This window comes from Fukomys damarensis, unplaced genomic scaffold (assembly GCF_012274545.1).
Source record: "Fukomys damarensis isolate Sample0158 unplaced genomic scaffold, DMR_v1.0_HiC HiC_scaffold_35, whole genome shotgun sequence".
NCBI classification, from domain to species: Eukaryota; Metazoa; Chordata; class Mammalia; order Rodentia; family Bathyergidae; genus Fukomys; species Fukomys damarensis.
The window spans coordinates 1,755,886-1,774,271 of NW_022900947.1; the positions used below are offsets into that span (position 1 = coordinate 1,755,886).

The 18,386-nt window shown below is 55.8% G+C and overlaps 2 protein-coding genes across 17 annotated transcripts in view; one reads left to right on the forward strand and one right to left on the reverse strand.

Moving 5' to 3' along the window:
• The window catches only part of Add1 (adducin 1), a 44,522-nt gene extending 28,941 nt beyond the window's left edge, over positions 1 to 15,581 (forward strand). For 3 of the 16 annotated variants that reach the window (XM_019210283.2, XM_019210285.2, XM_019210286.2), the window contains exons 10-16: positions 2,295 to 2,639; positions 4,873 to 4,974; positions 5,493 to 5,582; positions 6,253 to 6,345; positions 10,485 to 10,641; positions 12,006 to 12,104; positions 14,003 to 15,581. In XM_019210283.2, coding sequence (XP_019065828.1) covers positions 2,295 to 2,639; positions 4,873 to 4,974; positions 5,493 to 5,582; positions 6,253 to 6,345; positions 10,485 to 10,641; positions 12,006 to 12,104; positions 14,003 to 14,334 — 1,218 coding nt within the window. In that variant the 3' untranslated portion in view covers positions 14,335 to 15,581. Of the gene's footprint in view, positions 1 to 2,294; positions 2,640 to 4,872; positions 4,975 to 5,492; positions 5,583 to 6,252; positions 6,346 to 10,484; positions 10,642 to 12,005; positions 12,105 to 12,611; positions 12,650 to 14,002 lie in introns of those variants that run through there. The other 13 variants (XM_033758935.1, XM_033758936.1, XM_019210288.2 and 10 more) reach the window with 13 other exon arrangements.
• On the reverse strand, positions 15,494 to 18,384 carry Mfsd10 (major facilitator superfamily domain containing 10; the record flags this gene model as incomplete). The annotated part of the gene is made up of 11 exons (XM_010641911.1): positions 15,494 to 16,434; positions 16,520 to 16,609; positions 16,686 to 16,733; positions 16,804 to 16,894; positions 16,985 to 17,093; positions 17,198 to 17,309; positions 17,389 to 17,497; positions 17,612 to 17,773; positions 17,841 to 17,999; positions 18,112 to 18,215; positions 18,324 to 18,384. Coding segments are annotated over 11 exons (1,161 nt in total), but the record flags the coding sequence as incomplete, so codon positions are not given.
• Positions 18,385 to 18,386: the final 2 nt, after the last annotated feature.

Consider the following 18,386-nt stretch of genomic DNA (forward strand, 5'->3'; position numbering starts at 1 on the left):
GGGAGGGGTTTATTTGGCCTACCGATCATAGAGGTTTCAGTCCATAATCGGCTGGCTCTGAAGGCTGGGATGGCAAACAGGCCTTGCAGAACAGAAACAGCTCGGTGCACACAAGGTAGCAAAGGCAACAAAAGAGTTAACAGCATCTCCCAGCCCTTTATTTTATTCAGACTACTTAGGGTGGACAGCACTCACACCCTTAATCCTAGTGCCCAGAGCCTAGAATTGCAACATGAATCACTTGCAGCTTCACACACCCTAGATCAAGCCTATGACCACATGAGGCTTTGGGGGGACATCTAGACCCAAACCATAACATTCCACCCCTGCCCCCCAAAGACTCATGTGCATTCTTTTTTTTTAAATATGCATTCTTTTATATAAAAGGCATTTAGTCATCTCTAAGAGTTACCAAAATCCTAGCAGTTTCAGCATTGCTGAAAAGTCCAAGTCCAAAGTCTCCTCCGATATTTAAGGCAAACTCATAACTGCAGGCCCCTGTACAAATGAAAAGAAAGTCAAACACTTCCAATATTCAGTGGCACAAGATAGATATTACCGTTCCAAAAGGTACAATCAGGAGGATACAAAGGAAAGGTTCTAAAGTAAGTCCAAAATCCAGTAGGGGAAACATTAAATCTCACAGTTCCATTCCCAGCATCCCCAGCAATCTGTGGCAAGTAGTGAATTCCAAAGGGCTTGGGTGGCTCTGGCCCTATGGCATTTCTGGAGGTTATAGCTCCCATGGCTTTTCTCTTGGGCTGGCTCTGCTCCCTCCTTGCAGCTTTCCTCAGATGGTCCATGCTCCTGGCTTCTCCAAACTTCTGGGGTCTCCTATGCAGCTTTGGCTTCACAATAGCTTCATACACTGCCCTTTCATGGCCACCCTGCCTGGCCTCCCAGGCCTTATTCTGAGATCTTGGTGGAAGCCTTCCTCACCCCTACATGTGCTTAAAACCAGTGCCACATGGATGATGCCAAGGTCTGCTGCCAGCTGGAGCAGTAGTAGTTTTCTCTCTCAGCTGTGGGGGTTCCTGGATTGCTAAGCACTTTGAACCCAACCTTGAGGAAAAAATTCTTTAGGCTGCTGCCATTTGGAACAGCTTTCGTAGGCCACCATTTTGGAACAACTTCCCTAGGCTGCTGCCATTCTGGAACATGTTGTTGCTGTTGCTATTTTGGAACCTGGTGCTCTGAATTTCTTGTGTTTTTGAAGAAAGTTTTGGAAACTAAGTAAAAAATGACTCCCAGTATTCATTACCACTTTTTTGCGTGTATTGAAGGAGGGTGCCCTGGAAGAAGAGTAGAACCCAGAAGGAAGACTTTTGGTGGGTGTTTCTGAGAGAGGCTCATGTTGTGTGTATTTGTTGGATCACCTGACCGACACTTGTCTGAAAGCCACTCTGTCACTGCTCTGTGCTGCCCCACTTATTGCTGGTTTCTTGGGGGGCAGGAGTCTAAGCATAGCCACACCAAGCTCAGGGAATCACAGAGCTGCAGGAGGGGTGTGGGCTCCACCAGCTGCTTTCTTGTTAGAAGACTCCACTGCCAGGAGTGTTTGGTCCTCCAGGACCCAGCTCGCTACAGAGTGGAAAGCAGCTTGCTTCAGACTTGCAGGACAGGACTTGGCTTTTCACCTGCGCCCCTTTGTCACCTGCGAGTCCTGCTGCTGAGAAGCATCAGAGGTCACTTCCAGAGTTGCTCTGTCGGGAGGGGTGCAGCTGTCCACTTTAGCATTTGTCAGAACTTCTTTTCCGAGTGGGCATGGGGTGCACATCTGTAATCCCAGCACTCGGAGACTGAGGCTGGCATTGCAAGTTCTAGGCCAACCTGAGCAACCTGATGATTTAGCAAGATGTTGTCTCAAAAAGAAAAAAATACAGACACACACACACACGCACAGGAAGAGGACTTGGGGATGTAGCTCAGTGCAAAGGCCTTGAGTTCAATCCCTAGTTCACCAAAAAATAAAAAAATTACTTAAAAAGGCCTGAGCGTGGCAGCACACTCCTGTGATCCCAGAGCCTGGGAGGCTGAGGTACGAAGATCTGTGTTTGTGAGTTCGAGGCCAGCCCTGAACTGCATAGTCAGCTCCTGTTTCAACAAAACAAAAACAAAAACACCCCAGCCTGGGCTGTGGCCCCGGAGTTGGATTCCTGTACTGCGCACACCCTGTTCTCCAGCGCTCTTACTGGCCGTGTGCTCGGGCGGCATGGTGAGGCCCTCTTCTGTGTGCTGCACTGCAGTCTTCTGAAGGGAACCCCATTTGCTGCCCTCCCTGTCTCTGTCTCCAGGGCTACAGAACTGGCTACCCCTACCGATACCCTGCTCTGAGAGAGAGGTCTAAAAAGTACAGCGATGTGGAGGCCCCTGCCAATGTCACGGGTTGCTCCTTTGCCAGTGACGGCGACTCAGGCACCTGCTCCCCTCTCAGACACAGTCTGCAGAAGCAGCATCGGGAGAAGACAAGGTGGCTGAACTCTGGCCGGGCCGACGAAGCTTCCGAGGAAGGGCAGAACGGAAGCAGCCCCAAGTCGAAGACTAAGGTGTGGACGAACATTACACACGATCACGTGAAACCCTTGCTGCAGTCTCTCTCGTCCGGTGTCTGCGTGCCAAGCTGTATTACCAACTGCTTGGTCTGTGCCTACTTACTGTTCATAGTTAGATGACGTAGAGCAAGTCGGGCAGCTGGGGCTCCGGAGGCTTTGGGACCCAGCCTGCCGGCTGGATCTGCCAGCCTCTGCTCATTAACTCGCTTTTCTCTGAGCCCAAGTCCACTTCCGGCCTTTGCCAAAATCTCAGTAATGCTGTCCACATGAAACTGCTTAAGATGTAAGACCCCTGCTCCCTCCCCACAGCCTGTCTACGCGCTGCAGCTCACAAACTCACACCCCTTAGCCCAAAATCAGAGCGCTCAGTGCTGCGTCTGTCTGCGCACTCCTGGTGTTTCACGATCGCGCAGTGTCACCAGCCCCAGGGACTTCGCTCTTTTGTTTTGCTGCTAATGTTGTCTTAAGCAGTTTTCCCTCTCCATGCCCCAGCCCACTCTCCCAGCCCTGTCTTCTCCCTATTTTGCTCTTGCCCCTGTCCCAAAGCCTCCGAATGCTCACGCCAGCTGCCCTCTGCATGGACTGTTGCATGTGAGTAGACGGCGTGGAGGCGAGTCTTTGGCTCCCCTGGGTGCGGCATGACGCAAGTGTGGCGGAGGCCATCTGCAGGCACCAGCACGATGCTGCCGGCCGCCAGTGCCTGCGCCACAGGGCTCAGTGGCCCTCACAGGACAGGTCTACAGTCTCACAGCCCAGTGTTCTCGAGCAGTGGCCAAGCAGACAGCAAATGTTCCCCTTGTAACGTGCCTTTATTTTATAGACTTAGAAAAGCAAAAGGTTTGTCTGTCTGGTGGCTCTGGTGCTTCCTGGTGCGCAGTGGTGAGAAGCCCTTGTGCCCCTGTGCAGCTCACGTGGGCATGCGTGGGACCCTGTGTGCTGAGGCTGAGTGAGGGGTGTGGCTCTGTTCTGCCTCCCTCCCTCCCTCCCTGTTTTCACGTTTGATCTGCTGAGAAGAGCAGACAAACCTGTGCGGGGCTGCCAGCACTCTGCACCTTGCCTGACACGCCCTTCTGGGCACTGCAGTGCAGCGCTGAGCTCCGTGACTTAGCCTGGCTGAGACCCCACCACTCTAGGTGTGCGGTCTGTGTGTGCCCCGAGGGGGCTTTGTTCAGCATCTCTATCTGTCTCTCACTGTTCTGGAGTAACTCAGGTTCCTGTGCAGTGTTCCCAGGTTGGTATATTTTAATTTCTACAATGCTTGTTAATTTTGTAAATGTATCCCTCCTTCTGAGGTGGCTGTTCTCATGTTTGACTAAGAGTTGTTTGTTCTGAGAAGATGGCTGTCAGTGAGTACCTGCAGCTCCATGCCCATTCCACACTCCCCACGGTGGCTCAGCATCTGACAGTTGTGTTGCTTCCTTGAAAGTCACATGATTGATGATTGCTGCCTCTTGGAGGGCTTCTGAAAGGTGGAGAACCTTTGCTCTCTACGACGGCTTGTTTTAATTTTCAGTGCCTATTCATGCCAAAAGATAAGAATTTGACTAAAAAATCTCAAATTCAATTGGAGACCCCAAAACATCTTTCTGTGTGGAAGGCTCACTGTGCTGAAGATATGCACTGATTCGTAAAACAGCCTTTCAGGCCTCATGAAGTGCTTCGGGGAAGAGGGGGCCGGGGTATTTCATAACACTGAAAGCATTACATTATATAAAGTATTGGACATCACCAAACTCTTCGGCCAGCTGGCTATTGTATGGGTGCGAATGCAGGAAGTTTTTTGGGTCAAAGCAATACACAAGCCGTGCATCCCGATGCTCTCGTTTATTTTAATGTGAAACTTTGGTGATGCCACTCCTGCCCCACAGTCCCGACCTCCCTGCCCGGGCAGTAGCATCACATTGCTTCTTGTGATCCTGTCATCTCACGCTTCCAGTTGGCTTTGCTGTTGGGTGCCTCTCAGGGCGGTGAACCAATGGTCTCTGAGGGCCCCGGGCTGGCCTAAGGGTGACAGGGCTAGGCTCTGTTGTTGCCCGCATTGTGCCCTAGATTTCCACTGGGCTGTTGAGATGTCGAGATGGCCCTTTCCTATCAGCCATGACTCTGGTCACATGACTCTGCCATTCACTGGTCTTCACGTGGCCACATCACACTCCCATGGTGATTCTGCTGGGTGACCGAGGACATGTGGTCATTGGTTCAGTCCTCTCTGTGATGTTCTGTGCATGACCAGATGTGAGGTCGGTTGGACAAAGTGGATGCTGTGGTGTTGCTTATTGTTGTTGTAACCCTGACTTTTCAACTGTTCTTGAAATTACAGTGGACTAAGGAGGATGGACATAGAACTTCCACCTCTGCTGTCCCTAACCTGTTTGTTCCATTGAACACTAACCCAAAGGAGGTCCAGGAGATGAGGAACAAGGTGCGTCCTGCTGTCCGCGTGGTAGGGGCTGGGGTGTGGGCTGGGAGGGGTTGCTGGCTGCTGTGGGTTCAGACTTGCTGGCTTCTAGCGGAGGAAGCAATGGCTTCACACTGCTGCTGCTGTCCCGCCAGTGGGCAGAGTTGTCAGTGCAGACACTTGGGCTCCTGACCTGGTACTCGCCCAGTAGCAGGTCTGATCCTAGAGAGCAGAAAGCTGCTGCCCTGCTTTCAGGGTTCATTTCGCTTTGTGAAAGGACCTCAAGTGTTGGATGTGTCAGGACATGAGCTCCAAGAGCGTTCATGGTGTCCCTGAAGGTGGGCATGTATCAAGTATTTCCCCCTGAGTTAATATGGCCAGGGACTTGTGCCCTGCCAGACTCCACCACAGAGCAGGATGGCCAGCACCATCAGGCAGGCCACCCTGCCACCCTGGGCTAGGCCCAGGGACACAGCAGTGTGACTGCTGTCATGTGACTTCTCTGTACTGTTGATGTGCGTGTCTCCTCTTTTCTCCCACAGATCCGAGAGCAGAACCTGCAGGACATTAAGACGGCCGGCCCTCAGTCCCAGGTTTTGTGTGGTGTAGTGATGGACAGGAGCCTCGTCCAGGTGAGTGCTCACAAAGTCTGTGGCATTAGTGGGTGGTGACTGTAACACTCTGCTCCAAAGTGGTTTTTCACTTGGGTGAGTGTGACTTTATGAGGTGAGTATCCTAGGCAACTGGTTACCTTTGTTAAAAACCTTCCTCACAGCTCAGCCACATCCCTGGAGTCCTATAGGAGCAGAGCATGCAGCAGGCTGCACCCATCCCCAGCCCTGCTCCCGGTGGTGCATGCATCCCTAAGGGCACACACGCTGCCAGCTTGGGGCGGGCGCGCAGTGTCGCCAGGGTTCTGTGGAAGCGCTAGGAGGGTTTGGTGGACCACCACCCTCATGTCTGGGACCAAGGCTGCTCGGGTGGGTGGGCGGGCGGGCGCCTGTCAGTGCGGCCACGTTCATGCGTGTTTCTGTAAAGGCCTCCAAGTGGCGCAGGGCAGATAATGTGTGAGTATTTATCTCTGAGCCTCATGCGCCACTGTGCTTTCCAGCCTGATGCTGCAGGGTTTTCTCAGTCTGGCCAGCTGTGGGCCTACTTTTGTGCACGCCCCGCTGTCATTGTGCCCCGTTCACACTGACGATGCCCTCGCTGCATGCTCTTAGCTGGCTTCGTCCTGTGTTCTCCGTTGGTATTCCCAAGGCTGGGCCTGGTGTGTTCTGGTGACTCAGTTTACTGTTGCAGGATGCGCCCCTCTCTGACTGTACGGAAACTATCGAAGGGCTCGAGCGTACAGAGCAGACCTTTAGTCCTGCTAAATCTGTCTCTTTTAGAAAGGTACTCACTGCCCTATCCTTACCTCCTGTCAGTACTCGGCGCTCTCCTCTCTTGTCCCCCACCTGCCCCTCTCTCAGGTGCTGACTGAGCTTCTCGAGCACCTCGCAGGGGCTCTGAGTCATCTGCGAGGGTGTCCAGAGAGGCCAGTCTGCCCGCTCGCTGTTCTTGTTAATTAAAATGCTCTGGATGAGGTATTTTTAGTTGTCAGCGTTTGAAGTATGCTGAGAAGTGCCCTATCTGCACACTGTGGTGCGCTTCCCAGGTCCTGTGTGTGGCTGGCTAGTGTGAGCCCTTGGCTGCAGTTTGCTCTGAGAGAGGCCGAGGGCAGGTGGGCGCCTCTGGGCTCCTGCGTGACGTCTCCCTCGCTCAGTCATTGAAAGATGTCATTTCAGAGGAATGGGAAATAAAACAAGACAGTGTTTGTCACCCTCCGTTGATAAAATGTATTTATTTAAAAAAGACTTGAGCTGAAAAAGGTGGTGCACACCTGTATTCCCAGCTACTCTGAAGGCTGAGGCAGGAGGAACATAAGTTGGAGGCTATCCTGGGAAACTTAGGCCCTGTCTAAAACCAAAACATAAAAAGGGACTCGGGGCAGCTCAGTGGTGGAGCATGTGCCTAGCACACACAGGCCCTGGAGTCTGTCTCCAGTACAAGTGGAAGGGCCCACAGGTGATTTTCTTTGAGGTTGTAGGGGGAGACTTAGGAACCTTTCAAAGCCCAGGTCGTCTGTGTGACCACCCAGGTGAGGCCAGGTGTGCAGGACTTGGTGCTTATGACTGCGTGGTGTAGAGTTGTCGGTGTGTGCCGTGTGTCCAGGGGACACTCCAGGGTGTTCCATTCTGAACACCTCAGTTGAGATCTGAAGCCATTCCTGTGGTGGGATCACTAGTTAGGAGCAGGTCTGTGCCAGGAGTCTGTTCCTGCTCAGAACAGTAATTTATGTGTTTATGTATTAATTTGATGGGTCTCTTTTCTCCTGGCCCTTAGAATTTTCTTCCCACTGCCATTTTTGGAGCAGTTTCTCTGAAAAGGCATGAATGTGTACACACGTTAGTGTTGGTGCCTTGGTTCATAAGCTGCTTTGGTTTTCCTGGTCACTGTCACCTTGGGCTTGTGCTGTGTGTGTCACAGGGCACCCTTCAGCACTGCAGTGCACTCAGTGGCTCTTGTCTGTGGCCGTGTGGACGGTGGTGGACTAGCTGGTCACAGGAACCAGTTACAGCTTGGTTTGCTCTGGCCCAGAGGTGTTCCCACACGGGTGTGTCAGTCCCCTGGATGTTCCATGAGTAGACTCAGGGTCCCCACAATCTGTGCCCATGTTTTCTGTGCATGTCCCTGGCAGAGCATGTGCCATGCTGGCCCCAGGTGAAGAGATGTGATGTCCTGTACCTAATTATTTCATTTGCGGTGCTGGGGGTGAAACCCCAGACTGGTGCGTGCTAGCCAGTGCTCTCCTAACTCCCGTCCCTAGCTTGTATATAAATCTAATGCTAGCTTTTGTGCTCCTTATCTGTTTCTGAGCTCCCATTTGCATTTTAATCTGTTTTGTGTTCAACATACTTCATTTTTATAGTGATAATGTGCTTTGATTTCATAGATGGCCCTTACTAGGGCTGTATTTTGTCACTTACTGCCCTTCCTGTTGGGTGAGTCTTGCTCCTTGTGGAACATGGCACTGCTCTCTGGCAGCCTGGGTTTCCCCTTGAGACAGGGAGGGTACTGTGCCCCTCCCAGTGAGGTGGATGTGCAGGTTCCTGCTTCTGCCTGAGCGCCTGGTACGGCTGGGCTGTGTGGAGGGATCTTCTCTGGCCTCACTGCGTGCAGGGTGACCTTCCCATAGAAAGGGCAGAGGGAACGGTGTGCCCAGGAGAAAGCTCTCTTCACCTGGGTTCTCACAGAGCCTGACACCAGCCCTGAGAGAACTGTGGCTGCCACTGGCTCTTATTGAGTGTGGATGGCATGGTCAGAAGGAGGGTGCTGGCGTCCGATGTGCCCATCACTGACTGTACCTATCATGCTGTGTGGGAGAAGTGCAGTGAGGCAGTGACCTGGCTCTCAGGCTTTCTGACCTGTTGAGGAGCACCCGGGTGTGTGGCCCTAAGACCAGGATTATCATTCAGATGCGAGTCAGCCTCCTCAGAAGGGTGGCTGCGGCTGCTGTTGCTGCTCCTACTCCTCCTGCTCCTCCTTCCTCCTCCTCTTCCTCCCCCTCCCCCCTCCTGACTGAACCTTTGCACTGAGCTGCATCTTCAGCCTTTTTTTAAATTTTCATTTTGAGACAAGGCCTTGGTAAGTTACCACCCACACTGCCTCAGTCAAGTATAGAAGTACATATTGGCCATCTGTGCTTCGTGAAGTCTGTGAGAGCTGACCAAGAGGGAAGGCACCATCCAGAGCCTCCCCTGCTGGAGGGACCGGCCATCCTCCATCCTGATTTCCCAGCTGGAGCCCTGCATTGCAGGCCTGCCCCTCCCCTCCCTCTGGTCCACATTTGCTCACAGCAGGCCCAATGCCAGCTTGGCCCTTGCCGAGGTGTCTGGTTGGGGAGCTGTCTACCAGCAGAGGGGCCTGGCGTACGGCTTGTTGAGCTGTCCCGTCATGAACGTTCCCCTTGTCCGCTGGAATATCAAGATGTTAATGAACCCAGCTGTGGTAGGCATGCCTGCGCTCCCACTACTTGGGAGAATCAAGGGCAATTTAGCAAATAAGACCTTGTCTCAAAGTTTTTAAAGGGCTGGGTGTAGCTTAGTGGTGGAGACCTGCCCAGCCTGTGCGTGGCTTGGGTTCCATCCCTAGCACTACAAAACACAAATCAACACAAAACAAACTTTGAATAAGGACTCTGATGGCTCAGTGACAGGAGATTCGTGATATTTCACTCCTTTACCTAATTTTGGATTTAAATGGACTAAATTTGACGTAATTGAGTTTAAGCCTCTCAAGCCTCCCATCACCTTGTCAGTGACAGGAGGACACAGGTCCATTCACAGAATGCCATCGCCTACAGGGATCTAGGCATTTGGGAGCCCTGTAGATGCTTCTTGCTAGTTGTAAACCCAGGTGCCACTGGACAGGGATTCATATTGCTGTTTGGGTGGAGCTGCCTGTAAATGAGAGGTGAGTTAGAGAGTGGCTCCCTGCCAGAAGTCCCCAGGCCTTCAGCTGTCCACAGGCCCTTCCTTCTGGGGCAGTTGGGTTGCTGGCCAGATGTGGTGCTCCCAGACCCCTGCCCATTGTTCTGCGAGCAGTGGGGTCCTCCCTCCCCAAGACTAGCACCGGCTCCAGCCCAGCATCTGAGTTGTCTGGGGCATGCTTATTAAGTCACCGGTGAGTGTGTGAGGCCACTTTCTTCCCCCAGCCCAGGAGGCTGAGCTGTGGGCAAGAGCTGCCCCGGGACAGGGAACGGCTGCCTCTGTGCCCGCCTGGTGGTGCCTGCTGCAGCTCCTTATGCCCCTTTGGTTGTAGCCTAGGAACCCCTTTGGTGCGTTACTTTGCTTGCTTGCTTTTTTTGTCTTTCTTTCTTTTATACAGATTCTGACAGCTTTCTAAATCCTCATGCAGACCTTGGTGGTTTGGGGCATCTTGTTATTCCAGGATGTTCTGGGATAGGTTCAGGAGCTGGTTGTCACTTTGGACAGGCAGAACTCACTGAACTCACTGCCTGAGAGCCTGGCGCTGTCTGATGTCATAGAGGCAGGAAAGGGGCCAGAGGGCTCTTCTGGTGTTGGCAGGCAGCTGGTGGTCTATCTGCGCCTTGTACCTGTGCTGTTTGTGATTTTGTTTTGTTGGTTTTTTTTGTCTTTTTCTTTGTTTTTGGTAGGTACTGGGGATTGAACTCAGGACCTTGTGCTTTCAAGGCAAGCGGCAGTACCCCTGAGCTAAATCCCCAGCCTTGTTTGTGCTTTTAGACATGAGGGACTTCGGTAGAGTTTCTTCTCCTGTTATGTTTGTTGTGACAGTGAACTGTTGTCTTCTCCCACTGAAGGCTGTAGCTCAGCCTGGGGCCCCGCCGGTATAGTCTTGGGGTGTCTGTCTGCTCCTGAAAAGCCTTCCCTGCCTGCAGCCTGCCTGGGAGGAGGGAGAGTCCCTGCTGCCAGGCCAGGCTGCTGCAGACGACGCTTCCGTGTCGTCCACAGGGGGAGCTGGTGACTGCTTCTAAGGCCATTATCGAGAAGGAGTACCAGCCCCATGTCATCGTGAGCACTGCGGGCCCCAACCCCTTCAACACGCTCACCGACCGCGAGCTGGAGGAGTACCGCAGGGAGGTGGAGCGCAAGCAGAAGGGCTCGGAAGGTGAGCACCTGGCCTGCGCCTCTGCACAGGCCCCTGAGGAGGAGAGCGGGAGCAGGTGCCCGGGAGCAAGTCTGCGCAGAATGCCATGTGCAGGGAGGCCTTCTGCTGGTTAGAGCTGCCCAGGACTCCGTCTGCACGTCCAGCCTGGTCATGGGGCTGGGCTGGCGGAAGGAGTTGTGGCTGCTTGCACTTGGGAAGGGTGCTGGCCGGCAAGACTGCATCTGGGAGCTGGAGCTAGGGAGTGTCCAGGGGGGCCTTCTGAGCGCGGTGGGTGCCATCAGAAACAGTGGGGGCTTCCCACAGTGGGTGAGGCTTATGCTCTGCCCAGAGTTCTGGGTGCCCACCACTCGGGTAGGGCACAGGCGCTGGTCCTTCTGATCGACTTCTGTGCACATGGAGTGATGGGAACAGGCAAGGAGAATTTGCTGCTAGCGGGAAGCCAGCCTGAATGTGGTGTTCTGTGGTTCTGGGAGCAGACCTGGGCTCTTGCCTGTGAGAGGCGAGTCCGTCCTCAGCGTGTCTGCTGTAGTCAGTACCGTGTCCTGCTGAGGAGGACATGCATAGCCGTGGCCTGGGCTCTTGCCTAGACTTGGAGCTGAGGCCCGAGGGCCTGGCAAACAGTGTGGGACCTGGTGACCACAAGCTGTTAGTAGAAACTGTTTTCATGTAAGGAGATTTTTTTTTTTTTTTAAATTAGGGTAATCGCGATGCCTATTTTTCTAGTAGGAGGGATAGAGTTAGAATTTTCTGGATCCAGGATATATCCCTGTCCTTCCCTCTTTGGTCCTCATCAGTATATTTTAAAACAAAAGGAGAGGAGTTGCCAAGTTTAAGTTGTTGATAGAAAATTCCCTAAGAACACTGGCTCTCCAGAGCAGATTCCTCTGGAAGGAGGGTACAAGTTACTGTGTGTCCTCAGTTGGCTGAGATTTCAGAAATGCAGCCAGCCCCACCCAGTCACAGCCTCCTGCCTCTTTCCAGAGGAGGTGTGAGACAGGGCGCAGGCACACTGGGAGCACCTGTGTGTGTGTGCTCAGGCCCTGACCAGGCTGTGTCCACTTCTGTACACAGCTGAGAGGAGGAAAAGGTTTCTTTTGGCTCATGGTTTCGGAGGTTTTGGGCCATGGCTCACTGGCTCTACTCCTGGTTTGTGGTGGGCATTATGTGCACAGGGGCAGGGTCCTCATGTGCTCTGAAGGGCATGACCCAGGGGCCCCCTCCAGCTAAGTAAGCCCTCCATCCTGAAGTGCTGCGCTCAGCAGGCGACCAAGTCCCCGGGCATGGCACTGGAGCGCATCTGAGGTCCAGGACATTGCAGGGTGAAAGCTCCCAGTCTCAAGCTTTCCCTGTATATACATCTGCAGAGAATCTGGACGGCTCTCAAGAACAGAAGGAAAAGAGTCCTCCAGACCAGTCGGCCATTCCCCACACGCCCCCCAGCAGCCCTGTCAAGCTGGAGGAAGGTGAGCCCTTGGCATGTGGAGCCCCGAGGAGGGAGGTGCATGGCCGTGCACACTGGCAGCTGTTCTGTCACCTGAGCACAAGAGTGCATTTGCATCCAAGCCAGCGCCTCACATGGCCCCAGAGTCCCCGGCCTCCTCGCTCTGCTGCTCCATCCGAGTAACTGAAGTCCCGGTAGAGTGTGGCTGTCGTGGCCCCATAGGAGGGCAGGCCTTCCCAGTGGACCCTGCCACCGTGTCAGGTGTCTGTTTTGCCCATTGCTTGCACAGTTCTCGTCTGTCCCATGTGGAGTTGACACGTTGGTGCCGTCCGCTGTGTGGGCTGCAGGACGAGAGCCCTGGGCGCACCGGCTCGCTCTGTGGTGTGCGGTCGGTGCGTCTGTCCCTTGGTCTCGTCCCCGTGTCTCCTGTTCTATGTCCCGTGGCTCTGCCCCGTAGTGTAACCCAGTGGCTGTGACTGAATGCATAGATTCTCTACTTGTGCTTCTCTCTCTCGTGGCCGCCTTGCAGCAGGAGATGGATGTGCTAAAGAGTACCTGTTACCCTAGTAAGTACCGCGCCCGGCACGCGCTCGCACCCACACCCTGTGCTTTGCTCACCTTCTGCTGCTTTCTAGTTTCTGAAGATTTGTTTTCTGTTTATTCAAAATAAAAACAGAGGCTCTCTTTTTCATACCTGCTGCTCCTGGGCTCCCCAGTAGCAGTCAAGCACCTGGGTCCCACAGTGTGCGGTGCAGTGCTGCCCAGAGCATGCTGGGCCTCAGGAAGTCCGTAGTTTAGTGGTTAAGCATCACTTCGAAATATCTGGGGTGAAGGTTTGTCAAATTGGGCTGGATGTAGATGCAGCTGGTTCCAGCAGACTGGGTTCTGCCACGTAATGCCCTAGATTGTTTGGACTTGTGTCTAAATGGAGACAGGTCATTTGAAGATGTGATGCAGGAGGTGGGAGCACACACCTGTAATCTCTGTTCTCTAGAAGGCAGAGGCAGGAAGGTCACAAGTTCAAGCCCAGCCTCAGCAACTCAGTGACTTAGCAAGGCCCTGTCTAAAAAAGGGGGTGGGGTGCGTGCCTGGGAAGGTAGCTGAGTGTAAAGCTCTGGGTTAAATCTCAGTAACACCAAAAAAAGAAAAGGTAATGTGGTCAGATGACCAGTTCTCCTGAATGTGCACCAGCAGCCTCCATCAGCCATGGCCAGGGTGGAGCGGTGCCTATAGCATGGCCACTGCTTTTGCTCCTGCAAGTGTGGCCCTGAGTTGCCTGGCAGAGGGCAACTCGTGGGGTGCCATTTAGGGGCTGTCCAGCCTCCGTGGGCTGCAGCAGTGCGGGCCTGGGGCTAGCGCTCATGTGGCCAAGCTGCGTGCAATCTGCTTCGCTCAGCTGCTCCTGTCCTGATGTTTGGCTGAATTTAAGTACTGAACTGTCTGGTGTTGCCTAACCCACCAGTTGTGTGTAACTCTAGATTCTTAAACATAAGTCTGCAACACTAGAGTTCCTGGGGTCAGTGGAGGAGGCCCAGGCTGCACCTTGCCCTCAGCCCATGGCCCTTCCTTCTTTGCCCCGACCCTTGTGAATCAGTCCACTGGCTGCTGCTTCAGGACCAGGTTTAGGCTGAATGTCAGGACTAACCCGGCAGCACTGTCTTTCTGAGTGGGTGTCCCCAGCTTGCCCCTGAAGTCGGCCCCGCAGTCTGGTGTGGTCGGGGTGCTCCCCAGAAGGCATGAGAGCCCCGGCCCCCAGGTGGCGTGTGCGTTTTGTAATGGCGCTCTGCAGTCCTCATGCAGAGAAGACCACGCAGTGGCTGGTCTTGGAGAAAGCCGTGGAACAGCACAAAAGTGGCAGTTCCTGGACTGGACCCCCGAGTCAGGCTGCCGGCTCTCACTGTCTCCCATCCTCGCCACCAGACCTCCCTCAGGAGCCGCCCTCTGCCGATGACAGTGATGCTGCCACCTTCAAGCCGACGCTCCCTGACCTGTCCCCTGACGAGCCTTCAGAAGCACTGGCCTTCCCACCGGTGGAGGAGGAGACCCAGCACCCTTCCCAGGCCCCTGCAGCAGTGGAGCCAGAGCCAGCCTCAGCCCCAGCTGTGGAAGAGACAGCCTCCCCGGCTGCTGAGGAGGGGTCTGCTGCAGACCCCGGCAGTGATGGATCCCCAGGCAAGTCTCCCTCCAAGAAGAAGAAGAAGTTCCGCACCCCCTCCTTCCTGAAGAAGAGCAAGAAACGGAGTGACTCCTGAAGGCCCCACGCACTGTCCTGTCCGAAGCGACTCTGGCTCCACCAGCGTCCCGATTGTGTCGTGTTCTGCCCCCTTGTGTAATGGAATGCAAAAAGCCAAGCCCTCACATAGCTAGAGCCCCACCCTGCAAGACCAGCCCCTGCAGGATGGTGGTGGTGTCCCTCAGCCCGGGAAGCAGCAGCCTGGCCATGCGAGCCGTGCTCTCCCATGGGAGGGGTGCCTGTCCTGGCTGCGCCCTCCTGAGCCTGACCTCTCACTCCTCCTCGTGACTAGTGTGTGCTGTCCCTGCTCAGCTTCCCGGCCCATGTGTCTGTCTCAGGTGACTGAATCCAGCTCGTGGCTTCTGCTGGTGTCACCGCCCAGTGATCCCTTTCCTTGCACATGGCCCCGTCCTGTGGATGCTCTCGCATGCCCACCCCAGCCCGGGCCCACGGCTCCCTGGGGCCGGGCCTGAGGCTGGACATGTGCCCAGCACAATGCTATGCATGGTCTCACTGGTGACCCTGACTGAAACCAGATTCAGGAGCTCCCAGGGCTCACTGGGTTCCTGTCACAGGGGAGGGGTCCTGGGAGGGACATGTCCTTTCTAGAATTTTCTTTCAGCAGGTTTGCCACTTTGCCTCATCTAGACTACGAATATGAACAGGCTGCATTTTGTTAGTTCCCCCTTAGAACCCATGGCAGACTGGTGGAGCACTGTTGCCTGGTTTGGAGTGGCCTGGATGGGGTGGGGACCATGCCCACCTCACCTCAGCCTGAGGGCGCCCTGATTTTGATGAATATAGCTGGAGGTGGAAATCGCCTAACACAGTGCCACCTGTGGATCCCATGCCTTCTCCCTGCGTTGCTAGTGCCGGGGATTCTCACCCATGAGGCTCACTAGAAATGGGCGGGTGGTGACCTGTTAGAGGGCCTGGCCAGTGGGGAAGCCTGTGGGGCCCCAGACACACCCCACAGGGGACAGCGTCTAGGAGAGTTGGTGCCAGCAGTAGCTTGGGTCCTGGCGCAATGGGCAGAGCTGCTGTGAACCCACTGACCCAGCCACGGGGCAGAACTGAGCTGGCAGGCTGTATTCCGCCTGTGTAGGAAGCTCTCGCTCTCTCCTGGACTCTTCCTCACCCTGCCTCCCCTTCCTGTCCCACATATGCAATGACTTTAATTTTCACTTTTGTAGTCTAATTCTTTGTATTACAACATGAAATATAGTTGCATATACAGACCAGACTTGGAGGACAGGTCCTGGACATCCTTTCTTCACTGTAACATGTTTTACTCACAAATAAAACTCTTTAAGCAGTTTCTTTGTCTAAATCTCGTTAGCAGTTTTCATACACCTTTGTTCCCTCAAAGTAGGGTTTCCAAAGCATGTCTCATGTTGAGAATGACTCAGATGTACTTATCTTTTGGCCAAATGTCACCAGTCGCTATAGAATTAGGGAGGCCCTCTCCTGCACCCTGCCCTTCCTCCCTAGAATTTGAGTGGTGTCCGGGGTGCTGCTGGTCAGGGACAGGGACAGAGGCCCAGAATGAACCTGTGCTCGGCCTGCCTGACTCAGCAGGAGGGGCCTGTGAGGCCACAGCCTGGGACTGCAGCTGGCACTGCCCTCTGCTGCAGGGGAGCCCAGTGTTGTGCTGGCCACAGCCCCAAGAGCTGCCTGGCCCCTGCACCTCTGCAGGTGAGTGGCAGGGCAGAGCTGTCCTGCAGAGAATGCTGGTGCAAAAGAGCTGCTTTATTTGTCTTTAAGAAGCCTGGCCCAGGGCCTGAGTCATCCAGGCAGAACGTACACACAACTCTGAAGGCCATGGAGTCACTGAGCCTGCTCAGGACAGCTGGGCCAGGTACCCGGGAGCGCTGCCCAGACTTCCTGCTGAGGGTGGAGCAGAGGGTTGAGGCTCCCTCCCCAGACCCTGGTCGGGCAGGGCAGGAAGGAGTCTCAGGCAGTGGGGAGTGGTCCTGGTGGTCCTTGTGGGGCGTGAACTTCAGCTACTCCGCCTTGAGCTCAGGCTCTGGGTGCTTTAGCTTCTGCAGGAGGATGACGGGGAGCAGGAAGAGCCCGGCGCACACAGTGAAGCAGGCTTGGGCTCCAGCCAGCCAGTACACTGTGGAGAGAGGCTCCTGTGTGACCGAGAGCATGCTGAGGGAGGCCGGGCACTGCACATCCTAAGTGCTGCTCTGGGCCCTTACCTGAGGCAGCCAGCATGGGTCCCACTGCCCTGGCCAGGGCACCCAGACTCCGCAGGGTGCCCATGACTCTGCCCTTCTGCCCTGGTAAGCCTGTGGGAAGAGCCTGTCAGGTGCCTGCACGTGCCTCCCACCTCCCCGTTCAGCAGCCTCTGAAGGGAGGGCTCACCATAGCCAGCGACCACAGAAGACAGGCAGGGCACCACAACCGCAGCCGCTGTGGGCAACATGGGAGAGGCTGTCAGCCTAGGGCTGCTGCTGTCCCCTCCCGCCTGTGAGACACTCACCGAAAGAGTAGAGCAACAGCCCCAGCCCCAGCGTGGGCAGGGAGCAGCCCCAGCCAATGAGGAGGAAGGCCGGCAGCAGCAGCAGCATGGCCTGTGGGTGCAGTGGGCACAGCAGCCTCAGCACCCAGCTGATGCCCGGCCCTGCCCAGGGCACCGCCTGCTGCCCACCGGAGAGCCATACCTGCTTCACGGCCGTGACTTCTCTGCCAGGGCGGACCCGCCGGGCGTAGGTTCCCTGGACGGTGGCCATGGTGAGGCCAATGAAGAAGAACATCTTGCCCTGCTGTAGGCTGTGAGGCAGAGGGTGAGTGCAGGCCACGGGCCATGGACCACGGCAAAGGCTGCCAGGGCTAGGCTGGGCTTGCTCTGGGGCCAGGCAACCTTGCGGACCCACCTGGTGAACTGGAAGCGCTGGTGCACCAGGAAGCTCAGGGTGTACTCCAGCCCGGAGAACAGCAAGAGGTAGAGGAAGTAAACCAGGCCCAGGCGGCGCAGGCTGCGGAGCCCTGTGGGGCAGCAGGCACTGGTGGGCTTGGGCCATCGCAGGTGAGCAGGGAGGGCTTCAGAGAGGGGCGGGCCCCTTACTGTCTCCACTAGGGGGATCCTGGCCATGGGCAACTGCTGCGAACTGGAGGAGTGCCAGAGGGCTGAGCAGGTCAGCAGCTGTGCAGAAGCCCAGGGCGATGGAGGGCGCCTGTGGAGGAGCGGGGGAAGCCTGACAAACCCGGGAGCAGTGGCCCCAACAGCCTCGGCGACAGGAGGGTACCCTGTCAGGCCCCCACACCTATGGGTCCAGCATCAGCCCTACCCGCTTCTCTGGGGGCAGTGTCTCCGGCAGAAAGAAGAAGACGAAGAGCAGGTCGGATGCTGCAAAGAGCAGGCTGAGCCAGGGTGCCATCTCCACAGGCAGGGAGGCCCCGAGCATGGGGCCCAGCGTGAAGGCCAGGGAGAAGGCCACACCGATGACCGCCTGGGGAGAAGACCACCTGAGTCTTGGGGGAGCCAGGCCTGGGCACCCCCTTGGCTGGCACACTCACCATACCCTGGCTGCGGGCCGACGGTGAGCCCAGATCGGCGACGATGGCCGTGGAGAGGCTGACGTTCCCCTTGCTGATGCCCCCGATCACCCTGGAGGCCAGGAAGGCAGCGAAGCTCCGAGAGGCGGCCCACACGGCATAGGAGGTGGCCAGGCCCAGCTGCGGGGACAGGCCAGGGCCATTCCTGTTCCGCCCTCCGGCTGGCTCAGCCCGGGGGCCCCTCCGCCCGCCAGCCCTGCCCTGCCCTGTGGGCACAAGGTGCCCCACGCACCAGGGACAGCAGCATCACGGGCCGCCTGCCCACGCAGTCCGAGGCGGCCCCAGTGAGCGTCGCAGAGAGGAACTGCAGGAGGGAGAAGCCCGAGCCAATGAGACCTGATCAGGGGACAGAGGGCACCATCAGGGCGTGGTCCGCACGCAGGGGTCTGGCCCCAAGCAAGGTCAAGGACGAGGGTGGAGGAGGACAAGAAGGCGGCGACTCACGGGGGCCGAGAAGCCAGGGGACCCAGGCCGCGGCAGCCCCCCGGCAGGGACAGCACGGCCGCC